Source organism: Rhyacophila brunnea, unplaced genomic scaffold (genome assembly GCF_057557595.1).
Source record: "Rhyacophila brunnea isolate RB1 unplaced genomic scaffold, BYU_Rbru_1.0 scaffold_21, whole genome shotgun sequence".
NCBI classification, from domain to species: domain Eukaryota; kingdom Metazoa; phylum Arthropoda; class Insecta; order Trichoptera; family Rhyacophilidae; genus Rhyacophila; species Rhyacophila brunnea.
The window spans coordinates 17,522,996-17,546,058 of NW_028232871.1; the positions used below are offsets into that span (position 1 = coordinate 17,522,996).

Genomic DNA, 23,063 nt, shown 5'->3' on the forward strand with positions numbered 1-23,063 from the left:
TATTAAATCATACATAAATTTAGATATTTTATTGATAGAAGAATAATTTTGATGTATTGTGATCTGGTTTAGGCTTACATAATTGAGTTTTAAAAACTAATCAACCCAGTCTTCAATTTGTATGCTTAGTTCATAAATGAAAACAAACAAGTATGACTGACAAACTGTAGTATAGCCTATTGATGTCGGATATTTACAGCCTACCTCCACTCTTCGCCACTGTAGTCAAAGTAAATATAATTAAGTTGGTCTCTTATTTAATATTTTTGAATATATTATATATTATTCAATGAAAGCCGTTTATCAATAATTTTCACTCAACTAGTTAGTCTTTACAAAACATATAAATTTATTGAATAATAATAATAAGTTAAATATAAAATATTCGCCATGCAAAACTGTTTCGAATTAAAACGTAGTTACATTCGGCCGCATTACTCGCATGGGTGGTCACCCCATCTCAATTATATGCAGTGGTTATCTGCGTACCTCGATGCCAATTACTGCATTAGTGTGTCCAACTTTTAATTGCCTGACGGGACATTTGCAGAAAAGTTCACTCGCTGACAAGATACCAGGTTATACTTTATTTTTCTGTATAATTCATCACTTATATAGACATACATTTCAGAATGATATACTTAGGTATTATTTATATACGGACATATTAATAGTTGTTTGGTTTATCCGCCAGAGTAAAATATAGGTACCTATTCTACCAAATGTAGGGGCGCTAATACTACTTATATCCAATTAAAAAACGATTGTTATTTTAAACTGATAATTAATTTATAATTCAGTGGCTGTCTTAGGTAGGTATCTAAGTGGAAACCCAATGTAATGGAAATATTTTTTATGATTTATCCTCATCATTATTTCCTCATCTAGAGGAGGATCCACCGATCAGGTCCTCACTCCAATTCTGTTAAAGAACTTTGCAATTTTGTCAAGCTCATCTTACCCACCGCGAGGGCACCTTACGTCGACATTCTCAAAGATACTCGCAATTCTGTGTAATGGCAAATTTAGAACCCCCATTACGAATATTTCAACTGTAAAATAAATGTCCATTTAGTGTAAAAAATATTTAAATAGGTTGCAAGGATTATTTTTATTTTCTTTGATTTCTATTAGGTAAATGAATTTCCGGAAATCAATATTTCAATAATTTTTCCATACACGATTATTAAGAATTTGAATTTGAAGAAGACCCGTGGCTTTTCATAAATTAATGCAACTATCTGAGTCATCTTGCTATAATTTACCGTCTTAAAATCCTTTCCTCGCGGATGTAACACCTGTTGTACACTAATTAATTGGCCATTCGATATAATTAGCATGTTATTTAAATGCGGTAATTAAAAGCTCCGCGGTCTACAAGTTAAAGGCGGATGACACAAATGGACACTATATATACTTACCTACCAATATTATTTTGTATGACTGCTAAGCAATGCGTATTCGATAGCTACTTGTGGATGCGACAGCTCGCAATAACTCGTAAGTAATATCATAAGTAATACTTGCAGGGTAGGTGTGTATCACTAAATGTACAGTGTAGAGTATCTGAGTATGTATAATGTACCTGGAAAAGTGTGGTATTCGCGGTTCTAGCGACGAGAATCCATAAATAGTAGGTGGGATAAATAATGTGAAAATTGATATTTTTTTAAATTGGACCCCCCCCCCAACCATTTTTCTCTGTGCGTGCATTTCTCCATTTCACATTCTGTTACTCTACATATAACAATTCATTTTTTTAATTAAATTAAAATTGTGATTCGCTACTGAATATTGACTGGTAGTAGGTAGTAGATTGCCTCTATTTTAAAACACTTTCTCACTTTGTCCACGTACATTATTCATTTTTTTTTAATTTATTTTCATTATTAATGACTTCGAAAATGCCCCTTCTCAATATAAACATCTCTTAGTTTTATAAAACTTATATTTGGCGCGGATTCGTCCCTTCCTGCGGTTTTTGCCAGCACTCTCGGCGTTCGGATAATATCACTCCTGATATAAAAGTTTCACCGCAACTGAGGGACACAGAGGCCAAGGGTATAAAAGTTACTCGATATAGCTAGCTAGTAGCTACCCTGCGTAAAACAAAGGTTTTATACGAATCGTTCTAATTATTATTTATCGAAATAAGTTTGATAATATTTACAATAAAGCTTGATTTATTTTTAGCGTACATAATACGTAGGTACCTATTAGTGGGTTACTATTAATTTCATTTTAGGCGTAAAGAAGCATAGGAAATTCTTATTTTTTATGTTATTCAATTCTATTATTTTTTCATTTATTTAGGCAATTATCAATTTAATGCATTTTTATTACGGTGCATAAAAGGTACGTGCTTAATTTACTACTAGTAGGTACTACTGAAGTTGCTTCAATAGCATTTCGAAAATTACCCAATCTCCCACAATAACTTACGAAATTTGAATATTTTGCAGAAGAAAAGTAAATACCTGTATATTTTATATTTTGCATAAGTAGATATAAAAAAATGACACTCACCACTGTTTCTCAATAATCTTAAATATGCTTTGTATTATTAATACCAACATCGTTTGATTTACTAACTAAATGTAGGTATTCTTTCGACCATGTCCGATCCTAATAGGATCATATGGGCCTCCACAGAGTAGAGGTTTGTATTGACAGATTTTGTTTTTTTACGAGAAATGGATGTCAGCCACTTGCTCAACCTATTGGGTCCATACCCTGACACACACAAATTGAAAAACAATATGTGTACTTGCCAGACCAGGATTCGAACTTGGGAGCCACGGCGCTATAGTCCAACGCTTAAGCCGCGCGGCCACCGTGGGCGTGTAGGTATACTTATTACTAAAATACATAAATTTAAACGATGACATAAAATTAACATACGATCAAATCTGTATTATTGGATATATGTAAGTATACTTATTTATTTTTTAATTATATTTTTTATCAATGAATATATTATAATATATCTATATCTACGCGAAAATATATACAATATGTCCTGTTCTTCATTATTTCAACATTATTTCTTGAATATACCTAGGTACATAGATACCACCGACAAGTTAGAAAAATAGAACCGGATCGGTTTTGTGAACCCACATCCATCGTTGTTTAAGAAGTGAGCTTTTTTAGACTCCGAAATAGTGGCAGTAAAGCTCACCGCCCGAGTTGAGTTAGATGTGGGTTCAAGATATAACCACTAGGTTCTTAAAATTATTATAAATTAATATTTTTAGGGTTATTATAAATAATTTACTGTATTAAGTTGGCACCTACCAGCCGTCTGCAGAGCGATATATTAAAATAATCTATTCCTGTAAAATAGCATTGTGGCTTGCTGTCGGTAACCAAATGCTCCACCTTAGAGTGAATATGGGTATGGATCAGTAAGCCAAAAGAGCGTAACGGCCGTTTAGTCGGAAATGAGTTATTTATTGCGTTAGGTTAGGTTAGGTATGTAGTTAGGTTTTAAGAATGTTATTTAACAAAAAGTACCTACATCACCAAAAGTTGTTTTCAAAATTTTGAAAACAAAAATTTTGATACCATATTATGACAAAACCAATAAAATTATTTTTTACATTTCTTTGCTTTTCTGTAATGTTGCGAATTATCAATTATGCCATTTTTGCATTTCATTCTCTATTCGGTTTGTTCAGGAATCCTGTAGCTTGAGAACAAATCAAGTTCTTTGTGCGGAGGGCCCGTTTGTCTGGTCGCCGGGTGGTAGAGGGTCGAGAGGAATGAAAGAGGATAGAATGACACTCCTAATTTACATACATCCGTCAATCTTTGACCACTAAATCTACAAACGATCTTCTTTTACACAAAACAGCTATCGAAACATGAATAGAACTAGGAAACTTGAGTTATGTGCCGTACAAATATATATTAAATAGGTACCTATTCAAAATAACTCAATTAAAAAATATATAAATTTATATTTTAGTAGACGACATATTAATACAATTTTCGTAAAAAAAAAAAAAAATTATTGAGAATCAGCTTTTTGCCATTGGTTCATTCGTTAGGAAATATAACTTAAAAATAGCCTTTCGTGAATCAAAATTAAATAGGTAGGTAGGTACTGTAAATACATAATTTAAAAACACTGTAGAATAATATATGTTAGAATAACCTCGCATAAGTCGAAGACAAAATGACAATTTTACAGACACGGGATTCAAACCCGAGACCTACGACAGCATAAACAGACCCATTACCGCGCTTTCACTTTCAATATTATTTAAATGAAGATGATAACATCTTAATAGAATATGTCACAACCATCAAGATGTCTTTATAACATGATTTACCATCTACCATGCTGGTGAAAACATGCTAGTATAGCTGATTGTGGCTGTAACAGTTCCTCTTTAGTGAAAACTAATATAGTCTAACAACGCAACGCTTTGGTTTTATTTATTGTATATTTGCCATAAGTGAATTTTCATAGATATTACCTTAAAATGCTGAAAGGTTCAAGCCGGCTATTTAAAACAATTCAATTGGGAAAATATAAGGCTTAAACCGATCAGATTTTTACCAAGTACCTAGGTACACTCAATCTACAGCAGGGATGGCGAACCTTTTTACGTACGCGTGCCAAAATTTACCAAATAATATTTTTCAACTGTTTGACGTGCCAAGCAGTTTTTATGGCGAATTTTTTTTTTAGTTTTCTAAAAAAATTGTTTATAAGAGTTTTATTAAAAAGGTTTCAAAATTACAATTGAGTTATTAATATTTTATCTTTCACCGTATTTCTAGCCGATGGCATATCTTTTATTCTTTGAATATTTTTTTCTTTGTTTTCAAATTACTCAGAGATCGGTAGAAGCATTTAAACCACTCTTCTTTCATATTATATTCTCCATCACTGATCGGTTTTCCATTTTTAGAGATTATGTTTGAGGTAAAATAATAAGCAGTTATTATATTTGAATGACTGCCGATAATTAATTTCATAAGGTTTGTTGATTGAATATTTTTATTTGTAATTCCCCGATCCTAAGGACCGACCTATGCAATCGTATATTAACATTAAACGTAATGTATATTCTTTAAAATGATTTGCCTGCAATTTTTTATACAATGCGATTTGTCATTATTTTATGCATGAATTTCATCGTTTCCGTTTTCGAATCGATTGGTACCTAAATATAATACGAAAAACCGAAGAAAATACGCATGGCTATGTCGTCATTATTTTTTATATTATGTATTAAGTATAAATATATTTATTTGTAAAACTTTTTTATAAAAAAAAACATTTTTAAATATATATAAAATAGTAATATTTCTTTTCTCTTCAAAATGAAACATTTGCGTGCCATGCAAAATCATTTCGCGTGCCACTGGTAGCACCTGTGCCATTTGTTCGCCATCCCTGGTTTACATTAATAATAAATTTCAAAATAACGTATGTAAAAGATCGGCCCCCTTACTTTGTGTAGTATAACACTCTTACGATGAGATATCTTTACCGCTGTCTGAAGATATGCACCTATTCGATTATTCAATAATCTCTCCGTATATACCTGTGTATAGGTAGATAGTTACTATGGATACCGGAGGAGCCCAGGTATCCCACGTGTGGTCTTATCACCGCATCATTAGACCACATTACATACGACCAACGTTTTGCATTTAGTTTACCATCGTTTGTTTGCGGTCAGCAATTAAATTGACGAAAGGAAAACGAACGCGCACTGATGTATTGCAGGTTCGCGTCTTATTTACCTGCATAATAATATTATAAACGTACGTATGCAGTACGTATGTATTTTTATTCTTAGGTATATCCATACTACTCTGTGCTTAGCATATATTATATTAAAGTTATTGAACTAATACGTACATTTTTACCAATGGAAAATAGTGCCTGATGGAAATAAGAGCGTACTTCAGTGAAACGGCAAATAATTTTCAATAGTAGGTGCGACGAAATTTCTCACTAGTCGCCAATCAGAGACCGACAGTCAAGGTGTCTGCACGTCGATTTGTTTTGTCATGGCGTCGGATGAAAATATTCTTAAATCGTGTAAAGATGACTAAAAAGCTTTACGTATGTACTTGAAAAAGAAAACATGGCAATGAATATACTATTATTATTAGTAATATAACAATAAACATAACTTTAAATGGACGCATGTTGGATTTTTATTACAAATTATATTTCGTTCGGCACGCGTCATTTGCACAATCCGCGCATCGCCTAGCCACGATCTTTTTAGATCATGCCTCAGCTGAAGTATAGCCTTAAGTATTTATGGGTTACTGAAAGAAAGAGTCAGCCTTGTTTCATACATATTTAAACATATATTTACAACATCTACTTTTATTTTACCAACCATATGATAGATATTATTACGACCCACAGCTTCATAGATCTCCGGTATACCAACTCGGTGATAGTAAGTGAGCATGTGATATAAATATATCCAAACCAAACTAGATACAAATAGCAAAAAAATCAAACTGCTACCGGTTGATTATCATAATATCTTACCCTTATTTTTAAACAAACATATATATTTTTCTAGAATGTCATAAGCTTGTCAAAAATTGGCTAGTTTACTCATACAATTTTTAATTTTAAATCAGCTTTTTTTTTAGATTTTGTATGCGTGGTGTAGGCTGCAATAATCGTGAGTAAGTATTATTAATTTTTTCAGCCACTATTTACATTCTTAGTAACTAATTAATAAATTCATGTCAATTTAAGCTTGACCCCTAACATTAAATATTCAATTATCGTTTGCTATGGAATATGGAGTCTTCGAGAACCTTCCTTGGGGGTATATATTTTTTATCAGTATTTATAAATGTAATTTACCTAAATACATACTGTGAATGAAATAAGAATACAAAAATAAAAAAAAAAGAATGAATATGATGTTTATAATTTATATATGTAATAATGTAATAAAACCTATATAAATAGAGAAATTCGTAAAAGAGGTTAAATTGATTCACAGATGGCGTCGATAAAAGCATCAACCATTTAAGGAGCTGGAAATTTACATTGACGGCTACATTATAAATAAACCATTGGTGGCACGTAAACTAACGTTGTAAAATGAAATAAATAATAATTTTTAATTTTAAAATTATCAATTAATTTAGGTGTAGGTGTTAAAAACAAAACATATCAACCTAAACAGATTGGAGATATCTTAAATTTATTTTTAGAATTGGTGGTTAGTCATTCGATTAACCTATGGGATCCATATATTTATTTGTATCAAATATACGATATAATATTTGACTGGAAAAAAAATGGGTTTATTTAAGCATTCTTATATTTTTCCGCGGTAGATGGTATTTTATTGTAATATCATAGAATAATAATAAAATGCGCTTTCCTTATAAAAAAATCGTATTGTTCAAAATAAACATTCGGGTTAGGTAGTTCATGGGCACTTAGCTACATGATACACATAAGTATAGAAAATAGTTATATCTATAGTGAATAAACTAGCAACTATGCACACAACAAATGAATGTTGTAGCGTTTTTCTCTGCTGTGGACGCCGAATGAATAGCACTGTGAATTAACTGTATGCATTGCTGCCTTAATGCAAACTTTTGGTGGTTTGTTTTCTTTGAGTTATAAAATAGGATTTTAACGAATACAAAATAATTTATAATATATCTACACATAAACATAATACCTATGTTATATTAATTAAGTTATATTAATTATATTATATCTTTGGAATGAATCATAAATTATTTTATTAGTTTATTCTTGTAATGCTTGTTATGATAACAAGTGTTTCGAAACCTACCCTTCTAAACATTCCAATATAGTTAGGTAGGTATTGGTAATATGTTTTTTAAAAATAATAAAATACGTGTTGTATGATAAGTAATAATTATGTCGATTTTTTATGAAAGATATTTTTTAGCTTAGATATTTTAACGTTCTAACTCATTAGTCCCTATATGAAGTTAGTTTTTGAAACTTGTTTTTATTTTATTTTAATTTATTTTGTTATTGTTGTGAATAATAGGTACGGACTGCCACTGCTTATTCCCGCATACATAAATGTCCACCGTCGTCCGACGTTTGGACTTTTTGCATCTTTTTGCAGCTAATAATATAATGGTCAACTATAAACATCGGTTTTGTCAATACGGCCTGACAGAGTCGTCGCCGCGCCGGAGACGAGCTTGCGGGGCAGGCCTTCGCCGCGATGCGAAAGCTCCCCGGTTCGATTCCCATGAAATGCCCACACAATTAGACGCTTTCGAATATCTTACGTATACGAATGCGTAGTGCTTTTGTTTGAATGAATTCAAATCGATGTAGTATATTTTTTTTCTCGTCAAAAACTGCCATGTATATAATGGTACATAGATATTACTCTATTGATAAAAGTAAAATTGTTATCTTGTACCTATTTTAACCTAATATGACTTATTTCAAACTATATTAAGTATATACCTACAACTATACAAACAAATTATTCTAATATTATATACTACCCTATTGGTATCATAGAATTAATTTCCACACATTTATTTATAATTATTTATAAAAAATAAGTACTTACATATTTGTATGTACATACACAAATAAGGGTAAAATAGTAGAGCTTTTAAAAAGCTGTCCTAAATAAATTCTAATAGTTTTTAATTATTTGACTTAACTTTACGGCATTTCAATTATTTATGTAAAAAGACCGTTGCAGACTTAACCCTATCCTCACAATAATCCAAATAACTTATCTGAGTAAATATATGTATAGCCCGAAATAGCTGTCAACTGAATAACTCAAAATATTAACAGTATCAAAACTTTCTTTCAAAACTATTGTATTAGACTAGAGGCAGATATAGGTACCACGTAAACGAAAATAGCACATTTTAATGTTAAATAATAAAATTACTTGGTTAAAGTAATATGATTTAAATCAGAGATGAGCAACTCGCGGGATGATTTTCTGTGGCCCAGCAATGTTTTTGTTTGTATTAAAATGTCGTATAATGAATATTTTTTTTATTGTTTTGTAAAATATTTGAATTGGGTAGGTATATATTAAAAATAATATATTATAATATGTGTATAAATGCGCCCCCGAAAAAAATGTGTTTTATTCGATCTAGGTATTTTACATTATAATATAGATAATTAAGCTTCTTATCCTTAGTTCTACGCTGTTTTTATGTTGAATTTTACAAACATTTTATGAGTGACATGTATTTACAAAATTTGCAAACATAGATCGATAAACCGTCTCTCGTTTTGTATTATTTCACAAAAGACTCGGAACAATTGATCCGATTCAATGTTAAAAGATCACTATCGATTCAGCAACTCTTTCGATTCCATCTCCACCGCGTGAGCGTTCATTCATACATATTGTACAGTGAAAATCGCAGAGGTGATTGATAAGGGATACCTATATTTAGTTAGTGATATTAATTTCAAAAGTATACCAAACTCACTCAGGTTAAAAAAGTTAAATAAGAATAACATGAAACCATAAAATATGAGATTAATTCAATAATTTGTTACCAAAATAATATTAGTCGCAAATTTATTTGATTATTTTTATTCCATACCCAAATGTCTCCTCTACACAATAAAAAATTATTACGTATATTTATAACTTCGGTTACTGGAATCGTATATTAATTTACTGTTAATCATAGAATTGAAAACATCTTTTTATACGAAACCGGTGTCAATTAATAGATAAAAGTGATTTAAAAACATCGCTATTATAATGCGACACATTCTTCAAAATATTATATGATAATATGACTGATATTTTGCTAATTTTTAATGAATCTTTTTTCCATCTTTAGAAGGCACGTGGATGGATTTCTCACCCTGTAAGTAAACAAAACATTTTATACTTTTTCATATTATTTTACTTAAGTTTATTTCTTTTCAAATTATCGAACTAGCAAATACTTACTACGAAGTAAAATAATATTATAATTATAAATTTATAAATACTTACATTTGTTCTGACTTTCAGGTATACATATTTTTAAATAGTTAACATGCCCATTTTAGATATACAAGATGTATGTGTTGTTATCTCTCTTTCTGTATCTTTAAATAAATAATATATTTTTGAGAAAAACTTTACAATATCGTAAAAATCAGTAAATTTGATATTACAGTCTACCAATCTGTATTTTTCATCAAATATCAGCAATATATTATTTCATAACCATTATACAGGGCATTAGGCATACACAAAAATTGTATGGGGAGGATCCATTTTGATAAAAATGGTAACACTATTTTTTTTATAGATTTTTAACCCGGCGGGAGGGGGTGGGGTTAAGGAAATCTAGGAGGTACCACAAAGTTTCGCATTTACTACGTATAGTTTCTCGTCGCTTCAACCGCAGAATACCGCAATTTTTCAAATAAATACCCCATACCCAAACACTCCGAAATTTGATTCGAGCGATTAACACCTGGCCTGTTGGTATAACTATAAGGATGATCACCTATGAGTTATTGCAAGCTGTCGCTTCTCATCTACAAGTGATTATCGGATACGCGTGGCTTAAAAGTCATATTAATTATTAGAATAGGCGGCTCAACACCCAAGTCATCCTCAGTCATGAGGGCCTGATGAAGAATAAGAAGAATTGTTATTTCATTTACCTAATTAATTTGTATTTTGGGAGATCCAGACTTGAAAACCTTTCCCTTATGTGCCCGCCTGCCATTATATATTGTTCTAGAGAAAATAATATAGTAACGGATTTCCGATGCCTTCTCGAGAAGTTTGAGAGACTCTATATGTCCCGTGCCAAATAATATTAAATATGCACTCAGCATATTCAGTCTCTATCATACAGATGCACCTTATAACTGACTCCATGGCCCCACAAGGGGGGAGCTGACAGGGCTCTAGTCTGGGGACCCGGGCTTGACCAAATAAGTGAGATAAACACAGATCACAAATTTGCTCTAATAGTAAAAAAAGTCGCCTGCAGCTCAATTTTGATAAGATATTAATAATTAAAACTATTTGGTTATACGATGCAATTTTTTACTGTGTTGATACTCGACAACTCCATCATTCAAATGGATGTAGTCGTACATATTAAAAATATAAACAATCGCTAAAAATACACCATTTGGATAACGCTACTGCAGCGCATCACACTGACTTACCCTTAGCGATAAGTAGGGGGGGCCGCCAAATATCCTAGCCTGGGGGACCGCTTCAGAATGTGGGGGCCATGGCTGACTCAGTAGGTAGTGTTAAAATGATATAGTATTGAATTAATAATTATTATTTGCTACCCTTCACCTTTCGTTGACGGAACTAAATAAAATAATACGTACAAGCATCTATGTGAGACAAAGCTTGTGAGATGTTTGTATGAAAAGCTCACCGCGATCTCTGGACAAAATGTATGGACATGGGACAATACATACCTATTGACATTGTCTTTTGCATTTTGTTCGGTGCATCGTAAAATATTGAATGATAAACTTATCAGATAGGAATATGTTTGTGACATGTGGTTTTTGTAATGTACTCATATAACTATACGTATATATATCAGTATGCAAGTCTATATGTTTATCTAACATTCGGTTGAATCTTTTTTCATGAGAAATTAATCTTAATATATATTTCACAATCCATATTATACTCAACGGAAGTATATAGTTAGGTAGGTATACACTGTTTAAAATTCATTTAATATTTTAAAAAAACTAGGTACTTTCAATAAATAGATAGTAGGTGTATAATTAATTGCTCTTCAAAATGCCCCAATAGTAGCATTGTTGGTAGTCTGTTAGGCATAAAGCCCACCAAAGCGGAGCTCTGTGCGCTCTCTACGAAGTAGGCCCCTTCCCACCTGCGCATTACCCTTCACCAATGTAATAAGGGGCTCAAGAAGCACAAAATAATTATTATTATCAGCGTCTCTCATAACAAAGCAATAAAAATATTATTAAATTTCTCGGGGCTTGTAATTAATATTCACGATGACATCATTCTACCAGCGAAATATCGGACACGCAATAACTAAACAATGAGTTCACTGTTCAATGCCTTCTCGCCCGTCTATCGACGACGCTTCCAGAAGCGTGATTTTGCTTGCCGTGTTCAATGAATGGACTACGTTGTATTTTCGTTAATTCGTATCGCTGAGAAGCCAAAAAACGATGAATCATGGGGCGGGCGGGCACAATGCGTCGTCAAATCCAGTGTGCGCTGGCGTATTTGATTACGTTGTATTTTCGATGATTTACGCGCCACTTGTGAAATTTTGCGCGAGTGGCCCACTCGCTGCGTTAAGTGGGTTTTACGCCTTACGGAAGCCGAGGTGCAGGTTTGACCCCGCATCTGGTAAAAATCGCCTAATTTGTTCACAAATAACCAATAACTACTTAATATACTCACATAATAAAAAGTATGTTATTATAACCTTCACACTGCGAAGACATAATATATGCTCTGCTTAAAATACGTGGTAATTTACATTTTTAAATTCAAATGAACTTAACATAATTTGAAAACATCTGTGAGAAAATAATATATAAAAAATATTTTTTAAAAACACATGACACCCAGCGAGATTCTAAACCGCGCTCCTTGAGATGTATTTTCAATGAAGAATGTTACATTCTTAAATATTGTGAATTATTCGTTGAGTAAAAAAAATAGTTTATCAATATTAGTTTTTCTTGGCAATAAAGCAACCACCAAGTGATTATTTTTTGTAGGTATTAATTATTCTACATAATTGATTGTGATCAGGACCGGTTACATCCGATTAATAGAATATTCATAACTAACTTTATTTCTGTTGAGAATGTCCTATTAAAGCCGACCAAACCGGTCCTGGTCGTTATTAATTGATGTCAAATATACATTATATTATATTATGTTTTATTTTATTAAAATGAATACAACTTTCCAAAAATAATTAAGTTTGCATGTTCCTACTACTCATTCATAAATATGTATTTATGTGGTAAGAGAGAGAGTTGAAGAAAACAACACATTTACAGAAGCCGTGGATCAATAAATTAAAAATAATTATAATAATAGTCTAATATTAATCTTCAATGTCAATCTTAATTTATAAAGCAATTTTATTGCTAAGTAAATTGTGTGGATTATTATGAATCATATGACAATATTCGATGTAGGTATGATTTGATTTATGAAAAAAAAATTACAAAACGTGTGAAACTATTTCTCTACTTTGACCGAATAAAAATAAAATAAAATAATAATTGTTAACATGTAAAGGATTTTGTGCTTTTCAATATTTTTGACAGCGGTCATCACCGTGTGGCACCCGCAATTTTAACCGGGCTATCAACAAATGGCTCTCAAATTATTACTTAATCTTACACACGAGTTAAAATATTGCAATCGTGTCTAAAAACACATTTTATGTTTTAAGATATTTTCTATTACTTCAATGATTCCAGTAGAGGTGTCAGCCTTTACTCTTAAAGTAAGGTACCTAACTATAATGTTTCATTTTAAAAATAATGAATTCAGTTATATTGGGTTAGCATTAAGGCGAAGTCTTCACTGAGCCTTTTTTAAAGAGGCACCTAGCGGAAAAATACGAAGCTTGCAACTTGAGACATTTTTTTGATAATTTACAATTTCAACTATATTAATAAATAAATATGTATCTGGAAACATTAAAAATAAAAATATTATTTATTTTAAGTCAAAGATAAACTTACAATTGTAAAAAATGTAATAAAATGTGAATTTGTTGAATCGAACCGCACCCTATTATTACATATATTCTATGGTCATATTTATTATTAAAATTTAGTTTATTAAGTTTTCTAAGCATCACCTAAGTGATTTTTGACTAATTCATAGTTTTAATATTTTTTATATCTATTTTAAAAAACATCGATTTTTATAAAAAATATAAATGTGTATAACTTTCCTTTTTATTTATATCAAGAATAAAATATCTAGAAAATCTCTATATATAGAAAAAATTCTTATAAGAAATAATAAAGTGATAAATACTGTCACCATAATCAATTGTCAAAATATAGCTATATGTAAGTTGTTTGTTAATATTGCTTATTAAAAATACCTAAGTTAGCATATTTTAATGATCGTTTTTTAAACACTTGTATAATGTCTCTCTTACCGGAAAAGACTTTTTGCATAATATGGTTAGGTACACTGGCGGCTCCCTCTATAGGTCATTCGGTCATTGACCTGCCAAAATAAATACCTTACAATCGACATAATAATATTAATAATATGTGCAATGTCATATATAATAATATTAATAATAATCGGTGGATTTGAAATTATAGGGCGCGCGATATTGTGTCAACCCAGTCTATTGGGCTTTTTTTGTTTGGGCGATAATTCCCCGAACAAAAATATTGTGTTCGCCGGCAGTCTGAAAATTGACCCAAATTGAATATTTTTATAAAATTTTCTCTCTCGTTTCTCATACATAAGACAGAGATCGATATAACACAAAATACGAGATCGAAGCTTGTAACGGTGCGTGAATTACTGTAATATCGGCAATGCCCGAGTGTGAGACAAAAGATTTTTTCACCTAATTAAATGAAACAGAATGATAACACTGACTAGATAATTGATCTCAAGACGCAACTGTGTATGCGGTTCGGATTCGTTGACAGGTTTTGACGAATGCCTTTGGTTATTTTAATAATATATAAGGAGTTTTTGGTGATTTATAACATTTTTGTGAAGCAGTTAGTACGCACGCAGTAGCAATTGAAGTCTGTGATACAATTATAATGGAAATGGAAGCACGATTTGCATCCAACGATCATCTCATTATATCCGATTTGTTCAATAAAGAAAATTACACTGATTTTAAAAATAATTTTCCCACACGTCAAGTAAATTTGGTAAAACTGTTAGAAGAAATAAACATAATCAAGTTAAAAAATGAATTATTGGTGTTTTATCAACGAGATGATTTGCATGGCGCTATTAGTGCAGTTTCTCTTCTACATTTTTTACTCAGCAATAATTTCAACGAAACATTTTCCGAGTCGATCAAAGTTCTCCAATTTATTTGCGTCATACCAATGACAACAGTTGAAAGTGAAAGATGTTTTTCCACTCTCAAAAGAATAAAAACCTTTCTACGCAATAGGGCCAGGATAGACTGACCGCTCTTGCAATGCTCAGTATTGAAAAAAAATATGTGGGAAAAATAGACAATTTTTATAATCGTGTGATTGATGATTTTTCAAAAAGCAAAGAAAGAAAAGTGGACCTGATTTACAAAAAATTATAACGCGTTGTGTGCAATTTCGGTTAACGATGGGTTGGCGTTATGAAAAACGGACATTTTTCGAAGGGTTAGTAGGTACCGACCTATAACAATTTCTAGCACTTATTCTATAATGCATAAAAAATCAATTACTTAATCAATACAACGAAAAGGCAAATTAAAATAATATATTCAAAATTGACCTGCTAGGTTTTTCCGGATTAAGCCGCCAATGGTTAGGTATGTCTAAAATTTCGCAGTCATTTGTCTTACAATTATCTAAAATAAAGTTAAGGCTATTTATTTTAAGATGATAGAATATTACATTGAAATATGTTTATACTGTTATTAGTTTCAGTAGTTGAAAGTAATAAATCAACATGATAAAATATTATCGTATGTGTTATTCTCGCTACACATAAATCTAATAACAGGGGCGCCTATTTCTTCTCCATTTGAGAAGCGTATTGTCCAAATTACTGGATCGGAAAGGAAACAGATTATTATCCTTGTATCCTTTCGATACTGGTGAGGGTGAGACAGATTCTCTGCTGCCCAGTGGCGTGCGTTCAATTTGACCAATACAATAATTTTTCAACTTAATATAAATTGTAAAATATAAAAGGATATTACAATGCTCTCTCCTAAGCAGGGTTTATAGAATAAGTTGACACAGGACATATTAATTTCTCAAAATACTTATTTATATAACTTTAAAATAATTTAATGTAAGATCTCAATGCCCAGCGGGCAAGTTACATACATAATTTCAATTCAAATTCGTAATAAATACTCTTGCTTCTCGTAAATTCCACACCTTGTCTGAATTCAATAAGAGTAATGGATATTATGCTTACTGCAACAGATTTCGTCAATATAAACTGAAATTACTTGAGAGATAGTAACTGATTTTTAAATTTTATAATAAAAATTAAAGTTAGAAATTATTTTCTAGTACCTACAAGGACGACAAAGTCATTTTTTAGAATAATCCAGATGCCATCTGTGAATCAAATATACCAATTTTATTGCCTTCACAAAAATAACATAAAAATTCGTAACTCAGAAGCTAGTTACCCGCCAAACGAAATATCTCATATTTAGTCCCAAGATTGTTTCCTAGGATGTTTCTGATAGGTATTTTTGTAGTAGAAGTTATGTATTTTGAATCATTTTGTTAGCAATATTTTGCTGTCAAGTCAATGATGAACTAACGGAATCGGCTGTCGTTTGTTCATATTTTAAATATGTATCGACACATTCACTTGGACCTTCTGAAAAATATTTAAATGCAGCCCACAAATAAAATTAAATAAAACCACGGTGTGATGTTTAACCGACCATGTGGAAAGTCTACTTCAGTAAATATGAAAAAGATTTTAATTTCAAAATTATATTTTTAGTATTATTTTGGACGTCACTGAATCTTCAACACCTACAATCAAACTCGCCATAAAGCACTGCTATTGGGATGAAAGGTGTTTGTCCATTATTTTGTTTGTCATACGTTATCCTTTGTGTGTATCATGACAAAAACATTCATTTTTTTACGCATGAGAGAGAGTGAGTTCGTCTCAGGTGCAGAGATTTATTTCTTTTGTCGATCATTGTGCGAATTTTCGATATAAATCTTAAAGTTGATATTATCATACGAGCTTAGTGGACTTGTCAAACTAATTCAAAACTTTGACGTCATACATAAAAGGATAATATTTTGTTTTTCTTTTGGAAATTTTCTCAAAAATATTATTAGATATTGCCAATAGAAATATCGGCGCGTACATAATTATAGTGTGACTCGATATCAAATCTTCTACGTCACCACGGTCGTTTCTGGAACTACAATCCTCCCCCGCATTTATTTTCCCACTACTACATTCCTCGAACCAATACTTTAGTATGTCTTAGATATCGCATGGAGTTTTATTAACATTAAAATCCCTAAAACTTTATACAGATATAATTATATAGTTGGTGTTAATTGGTTTATTTTAATTTTCATCGTAGGGGAGGGGATCAAAACCGTAAGACCTCCACGTCATTAAACTCAGCACTCTTCGCAGCTAATTTTAACATTAGTCCAAATAGTTCTCTGTTCAGTGACACTTTTATATACCTACTACATGGCCCCCACAAGGGTGGGGCTGACAGGGCTCTAGCCTGGGGGCCCATGCTCATGGGGGGCCCGGCGTGGCGAGTCGACCAAATAAGTGAGATAAACACACATCACAAATTTGCTCTAATACAGATAAAAAAATCACCTGCGGCACTATTTTCTTGTATTAATGATTATATTTTAAAATATGTGATTGTGCGATGTAATTTTTAATTGCATCGTTACGTGATAACTTCATAATTTATGTATTTAAGTATTAAAAATACACTAAAAGGTACCCTTAATTTTACCGTGAACGCCATTTGGAAAATTCTACTGTGGAGCGTCACACTGCCTGTATTTTTAGCGATATGTAGGGGGCCCGACAAAAATCCTAGCCTAAGGGATGTGGGGGCCATGACCTACTATATAAGCTCCTTTTTCCAGAGAAAGTTTTCTTATACAATGCTTTGAGGAATCGTTCCTTGAAACCAAGTACCCGATTTATGGTAGTTAACTTTATTACCAAACTTGTGATAACAGTCTTTTAAACTACGCATTTTAGTAGTTAAGTAGGTATTTATTTTACTTACTAAAATAAACTGAGTCAATCTCCCACACACTGGCCATTGTCCATTTGCATAACCGTGACAGACGCATCATCCCTGGTCAAACTGAACAATAAATTCTTTACAACATACAATAATAACAACATTATTCAAATACCTCCTTAACCCTTCTGCTTTCTTGTTACCTGGTACGTATTATTACTTTGCTTTAGAATACATTTTCTAGAGCGTGAGAAAACGACACAGGTGTTCTGGCCAATGATTGATAATAGCAACTGTCAGTGCTATTTATTCACTTCTTTCAAAGGATTTGAGAAGTTCTCGAATACGATGTGTTTGTATTTTCCATTCATAAGGTTATCTCTTTACCCAGTATATGTACAGAGTATTCCACACGTCACAAATTAAAAAATATTATCTCTATACCTACCTATAATTTAGTTGGAAGATAGTACTGTTATGCATTCATGTTGATCAACCAACGTTTTTGACAACCTGCAATAAATAATTCTACCTTTACATGTATGAAATCAGTGCAATTATTATAAACCCTGTTTAAATGAAACAGTTGTTTATTAATTTAATCATTGCATCTGGACAAAAGCTGCATTACGATACCGAGAAATCGTAACTGGATTTATTAATTAATTTTTGATTTAATTTATTGTTATTGTATTTTAATTGCTTTGTATTAAAGATTTACTTGGAAAAATAAAATCAAAACTTAAATAATATATCTATGGAACATAGCAAATTAATGGGAAAATTGTTTAATAAATATCTACAGCTTTATTATAACATTTAATAAGTCAATTTCTTATGTATATAGGAAATGTTTTGTCAAAGGGATAAATAAGGCTTAAATAATAATAAAATAGTCTGTATTAATATTGGAATAAAATAAATTTAATAGTTACTCAATTGAACTCTAATAAAGGCACTTACGAATTATATTTCCCACAGTTACTATTTGAAATATCGTAACTGTGGTATCCGTACCCCATGCCTAAATCCTAAACGATATAGTAATCCCTAATACAATACTATTTAAATCTTTCACCTTCTACCATTGGAGTGTAAGACAAGTACAAAGTCGCGCCAGTTCCTTCGGTGCATCGACTATTCAATGTTATTTTTCGTGCAGTGCATATCTCGCTTTGTAACATCGCCGCAGAGTGAGTAGAGGCCGGTAACACTGAAGTTAATAGCTCTATCAAACCATAACCGGCCCTTATTGGGTGTATCACAATACCCTACGTTTGGTATGAAGCATCATATTTTTTATGACTGGGAAAGTTTCAGGAGCAGTTACCCAATACTAAGGTCGCCGTGCACTCACCTGTGCTTTGACTGAATTTACTTGACTTTAAGTTAAGAGTACCCATTGGAAAGATGAGCACGTAGAGACAATATTAAAAATTGGTTACAGTAAATATATCCTAAGGGCATGGAATATCATACACTCGTTTGGCATCCGAATCATATGTCCAGTACTGTAGTGGTGCGTCGATGATCCGTCACTCCTTGAAACAGTTTGCATCAATATTATGTTACACACAATTTAAAATCACGTGAATTCAGAAAATTGTATAGTTATTATTTTGTAACTTGTAAAATATTAAGATTTTTAAATATGTATATACATACCAAGTGAAAGTGAAGTGATAAAAATTAAAAGGTGCGATTAGTCAGTCTAATTCCTAGGTGATTATGAGAAAATTTATTGTATTTCTTACTAATAGTGAGTAAAATATTTTTTTTCGGTACATATTAACATTGAAATATTGAATAAAGTGCCTTTGGGTTAGTGTATGGGGAAATTTAAATACCCAGTGACCCGGCACTATTTTATTTTACACTACACTAATGCACGTGTTTCATTTACGTTACGCGCTTTTCGTGATCACAATATATTTCACATGAACTGACACGCGTGCATTATATATTATTTATACCAAAAAAATAATAATCATATTTATTTTAAAATTATAATTCATGTTATTTGATTATTGAGTAACTGCTCTGTTGCTTACTTAATGCCGTTAATAATTTAATAGTTAAAATATGCACGAATATGCTAATATATTGCTAAAATACTATCTGTTACGACGGAATTTATTGATGGATAAAAAAACATAGATACGTTACTTTAGTAAGCTTTGTTATTAAGTCGGAAGAAAGCAGAAGAAAATAGAAGTGCTGCTTTGACTGCCAATGTTCACGAATGTACGCGAGAAATGGCGGCATTCTGAGACCGCACAGATCATTAAAAACCAACCTCTGGTTTGACGGCAAACTGTTGACCTCTCCAGTTGTAAATTAATCGGCTGCATTGTGCCTACAATATTATAATATACCATCCATAACTATTTATGTCCATCAGGAATACACTTACTCTCGTCTCTTGTGCATAATTCCATGTGTTTCTTACCAACAATGTATTCATTCAATTAAATTTTCGAATAATTCTCGTCGAGGTATTATGTATTTGTGGCGTACCAGCGAATTATTTCTAATCCATGCTATAGTATGAATCTACAGTAGTAAGCTATTTTGCAAATTTAATGAATATAGATTGTGTAATATTTTTACTATTAAAAAGCTACACCAACAAGTTTTATAATCGTTGATATTTTTTTAAACCAACATATTTGTTCTTGCACAATTTACAAATGACTAGAAAATATATTGAAAAAAATACAACGCCAAGATTTGAACCTATATCCATCAGATTCAGCTAATCTTATTTACCAATTGAACCATTTGCATCCTACCTAACTATAACGAAATTAACTGATAGTCATGCGTTTTAAATTATGTATTTTCCTAAGCAAATACACGTAGCATATGCCCAAAAATGTCATCGAAGAATATACATGTTTTTCAGTAGTCCACAATGTTTCGACGCAGAATTTAGCCGCCACCTGAAAATGGCTGTCCTTAAATATTGAATGTGCGTTAAATTTATTTGGCAGACTTTATTTTATATTATTATGATACATATTATTCTTTAATACGTGTTTAAGTTGATTCCAGAGTAAGAGTCTATTACCGTGTTGCACTAAGAACAAACTAAATAAAATCTTAAGATAGCCCTTATAATCTTACATCCACACTGTGTTAAGTTATATTATTCAGCATTCGGTCAATTTAGTCCAACATTGTAGAATGTTACATTATCAATTAAATAAATAGTTTATTAAATTATTAGTAAATTCAACAAAAAAAAAAAAAAATATTTCGAGTGATCCGTGACGTCGGTTACTTATTTAGGCATTTAATTTATATCTACCTTAATTTATATACAAAAACCAAAAGCCAACATTAATAACGCAAATTGATGAACGTTTCATGTAAAAACTACTAGTTAAATTAGTAATAATTAAGTAGTATACCAGTAGCTTAGTTGGAGAAGCACACTGGCGCGAATCGAGCGGTTACAGTTTCAAGTCCCGTCGGGTGTCGTATATTTTTCCAGTGGGTATACGCATGAGATGTTTTCAAATTATGTAAGTCCAACTTTATTTTTTTCATAGGTGAATAATACACAAGATTTAAGAATGTAGCATTTTTGATTCAACATTTGAATGCACACTCATTTCAATCAATAACTCTGCTTATCCCTCGGATTGTGTTAGATGTCTGTTGTACTCCCATTCAGTCCACATTAGTATTTTTCAAATAATATGTATGTATACTTCTGAGTTTGTTTCAAATTATGGAAGTCTAACTATGATTAATTAGATATAAAATTCGACATAATCGGAATATCTGAAGTGAGACGTCAAGGAACAAAGATAGAGGAATATGACAATCATATTCTATGTCACATAGGACTTACACCTGGAAAGTATCGCGTCGGATTCTTAATGCACAAAAACACAAGAACATATAACAGATAGAGTAGCACTATAGAATTTAAAAATACAAGGAAACGAATTATCTCTCATACAAGTATACGCACCCATAGAAATAGCGAAAGAAGAAGAAATTGATACTTTTTATACAAATTTAAACAAAGCTATTAACCAAGCACATAAAACTTTTATAATGATGGGCGACCTAAATGCAAAAATAGGCCAACCCAGACAAGACGAATACTTAGCTACGAAATCAAACGGGTATGGAGAAAGAAACCAGAGAGGCCAGAGATTAACACTTTGGAGGAGGCCTTCACCCGAAGAGGGGTTCTTACAAACCAAACAAACTAATTACATACCATTGTTCAATTTATAAACATTATCTAATAGTATTAATAATTAATATTATATAAACTAGAAAATAAGTATATAATACAACCATAGATAGTAGATATATTCATAGGTTATATATATATTCATTTAACTGTCATTTACTTTTGATTGTAAGAAATAAAAAGGCTTTTTATTTTATATATATTATTTATTATAACTATAATTATTATTTTTCACTTTAAGAGTGTAGCTTAGAATATGTACATATTCCTTTTCTTCACGAAAACTTTACGAATAAAATAAACGGCGATTTATAATGTTGAAATAATTATTTAGACAAGACAGCAATAATTATAAATATAACCAAAAACTACTCTACTCGTTTACAAAGCTTGATGAAATTTAGAGCGAGTGGTCACCTAACTGGCTCTGTGAATTTTCCCACATTCTCCCATTGTGAGCGGCAAATTGTAATTTTTTTATTACTATTACAAAGTAGATTGTGTCCGCGGTATTTTCATACATTTTAATCATTTCGGTCTTTGCTGCTCGGCTAAACATATACCATTATTGCCATGCTCATGAGAAGCATGAACCACTAACGGTTCCGGATTGACCTTTGCTTTTTGTGTCTTGAGAACATAGATTAACTCGGAAATAATTTTGAAATTATCAAAATTTAGTAAAACGAAAATGCGCCGAAACAATTATTAAACAATAGTGCAATCAAACATTTCAAAGCGATCTACGCATTTGATTATCTCTACAGTCTAAGATACCTACGCAGATTCTATATTCTATGATTTAGTATTATAAAAGGCTATTTCTAAAATAAAGTTGTACTAAAAAAAAAACACTTTAATTTTAAACGTGCAAAAATATGTTACATGTAAATTGTATCTACGTAAAATATTTCACCGTGGCACAGTTCCC

General features: G+C 31.5%; 1 protein-coding gene across 2 annotated transcripts in view; it reads left to right on the forward strand.

Annotated features, from left to right (window-relative positions):
* Positions 1-23,063, forward strand: part of Cph (BCL11 transcription factor chronophage) — a 118,192-nt gene that overhangs the window by 30,291 nt on the left and 64,838 nt on the right. The window contains exon 2 of one of the 2 annotated variants that reach the window (XM_085948976.1): positions 9,841-9,867. The exons of the other annotated variant lie outside the window; for it this stretch is intronic. Within the exon in view, the coding sequence (XP_085805102.1) occupies positions 9,841-9,867 (27 nt within the window). The remainder of the gene's footprint in view (positions 1-9,840; positions 9,868-23,063) is intronic. 2 annotated transcript variants of the gene reach the window in all.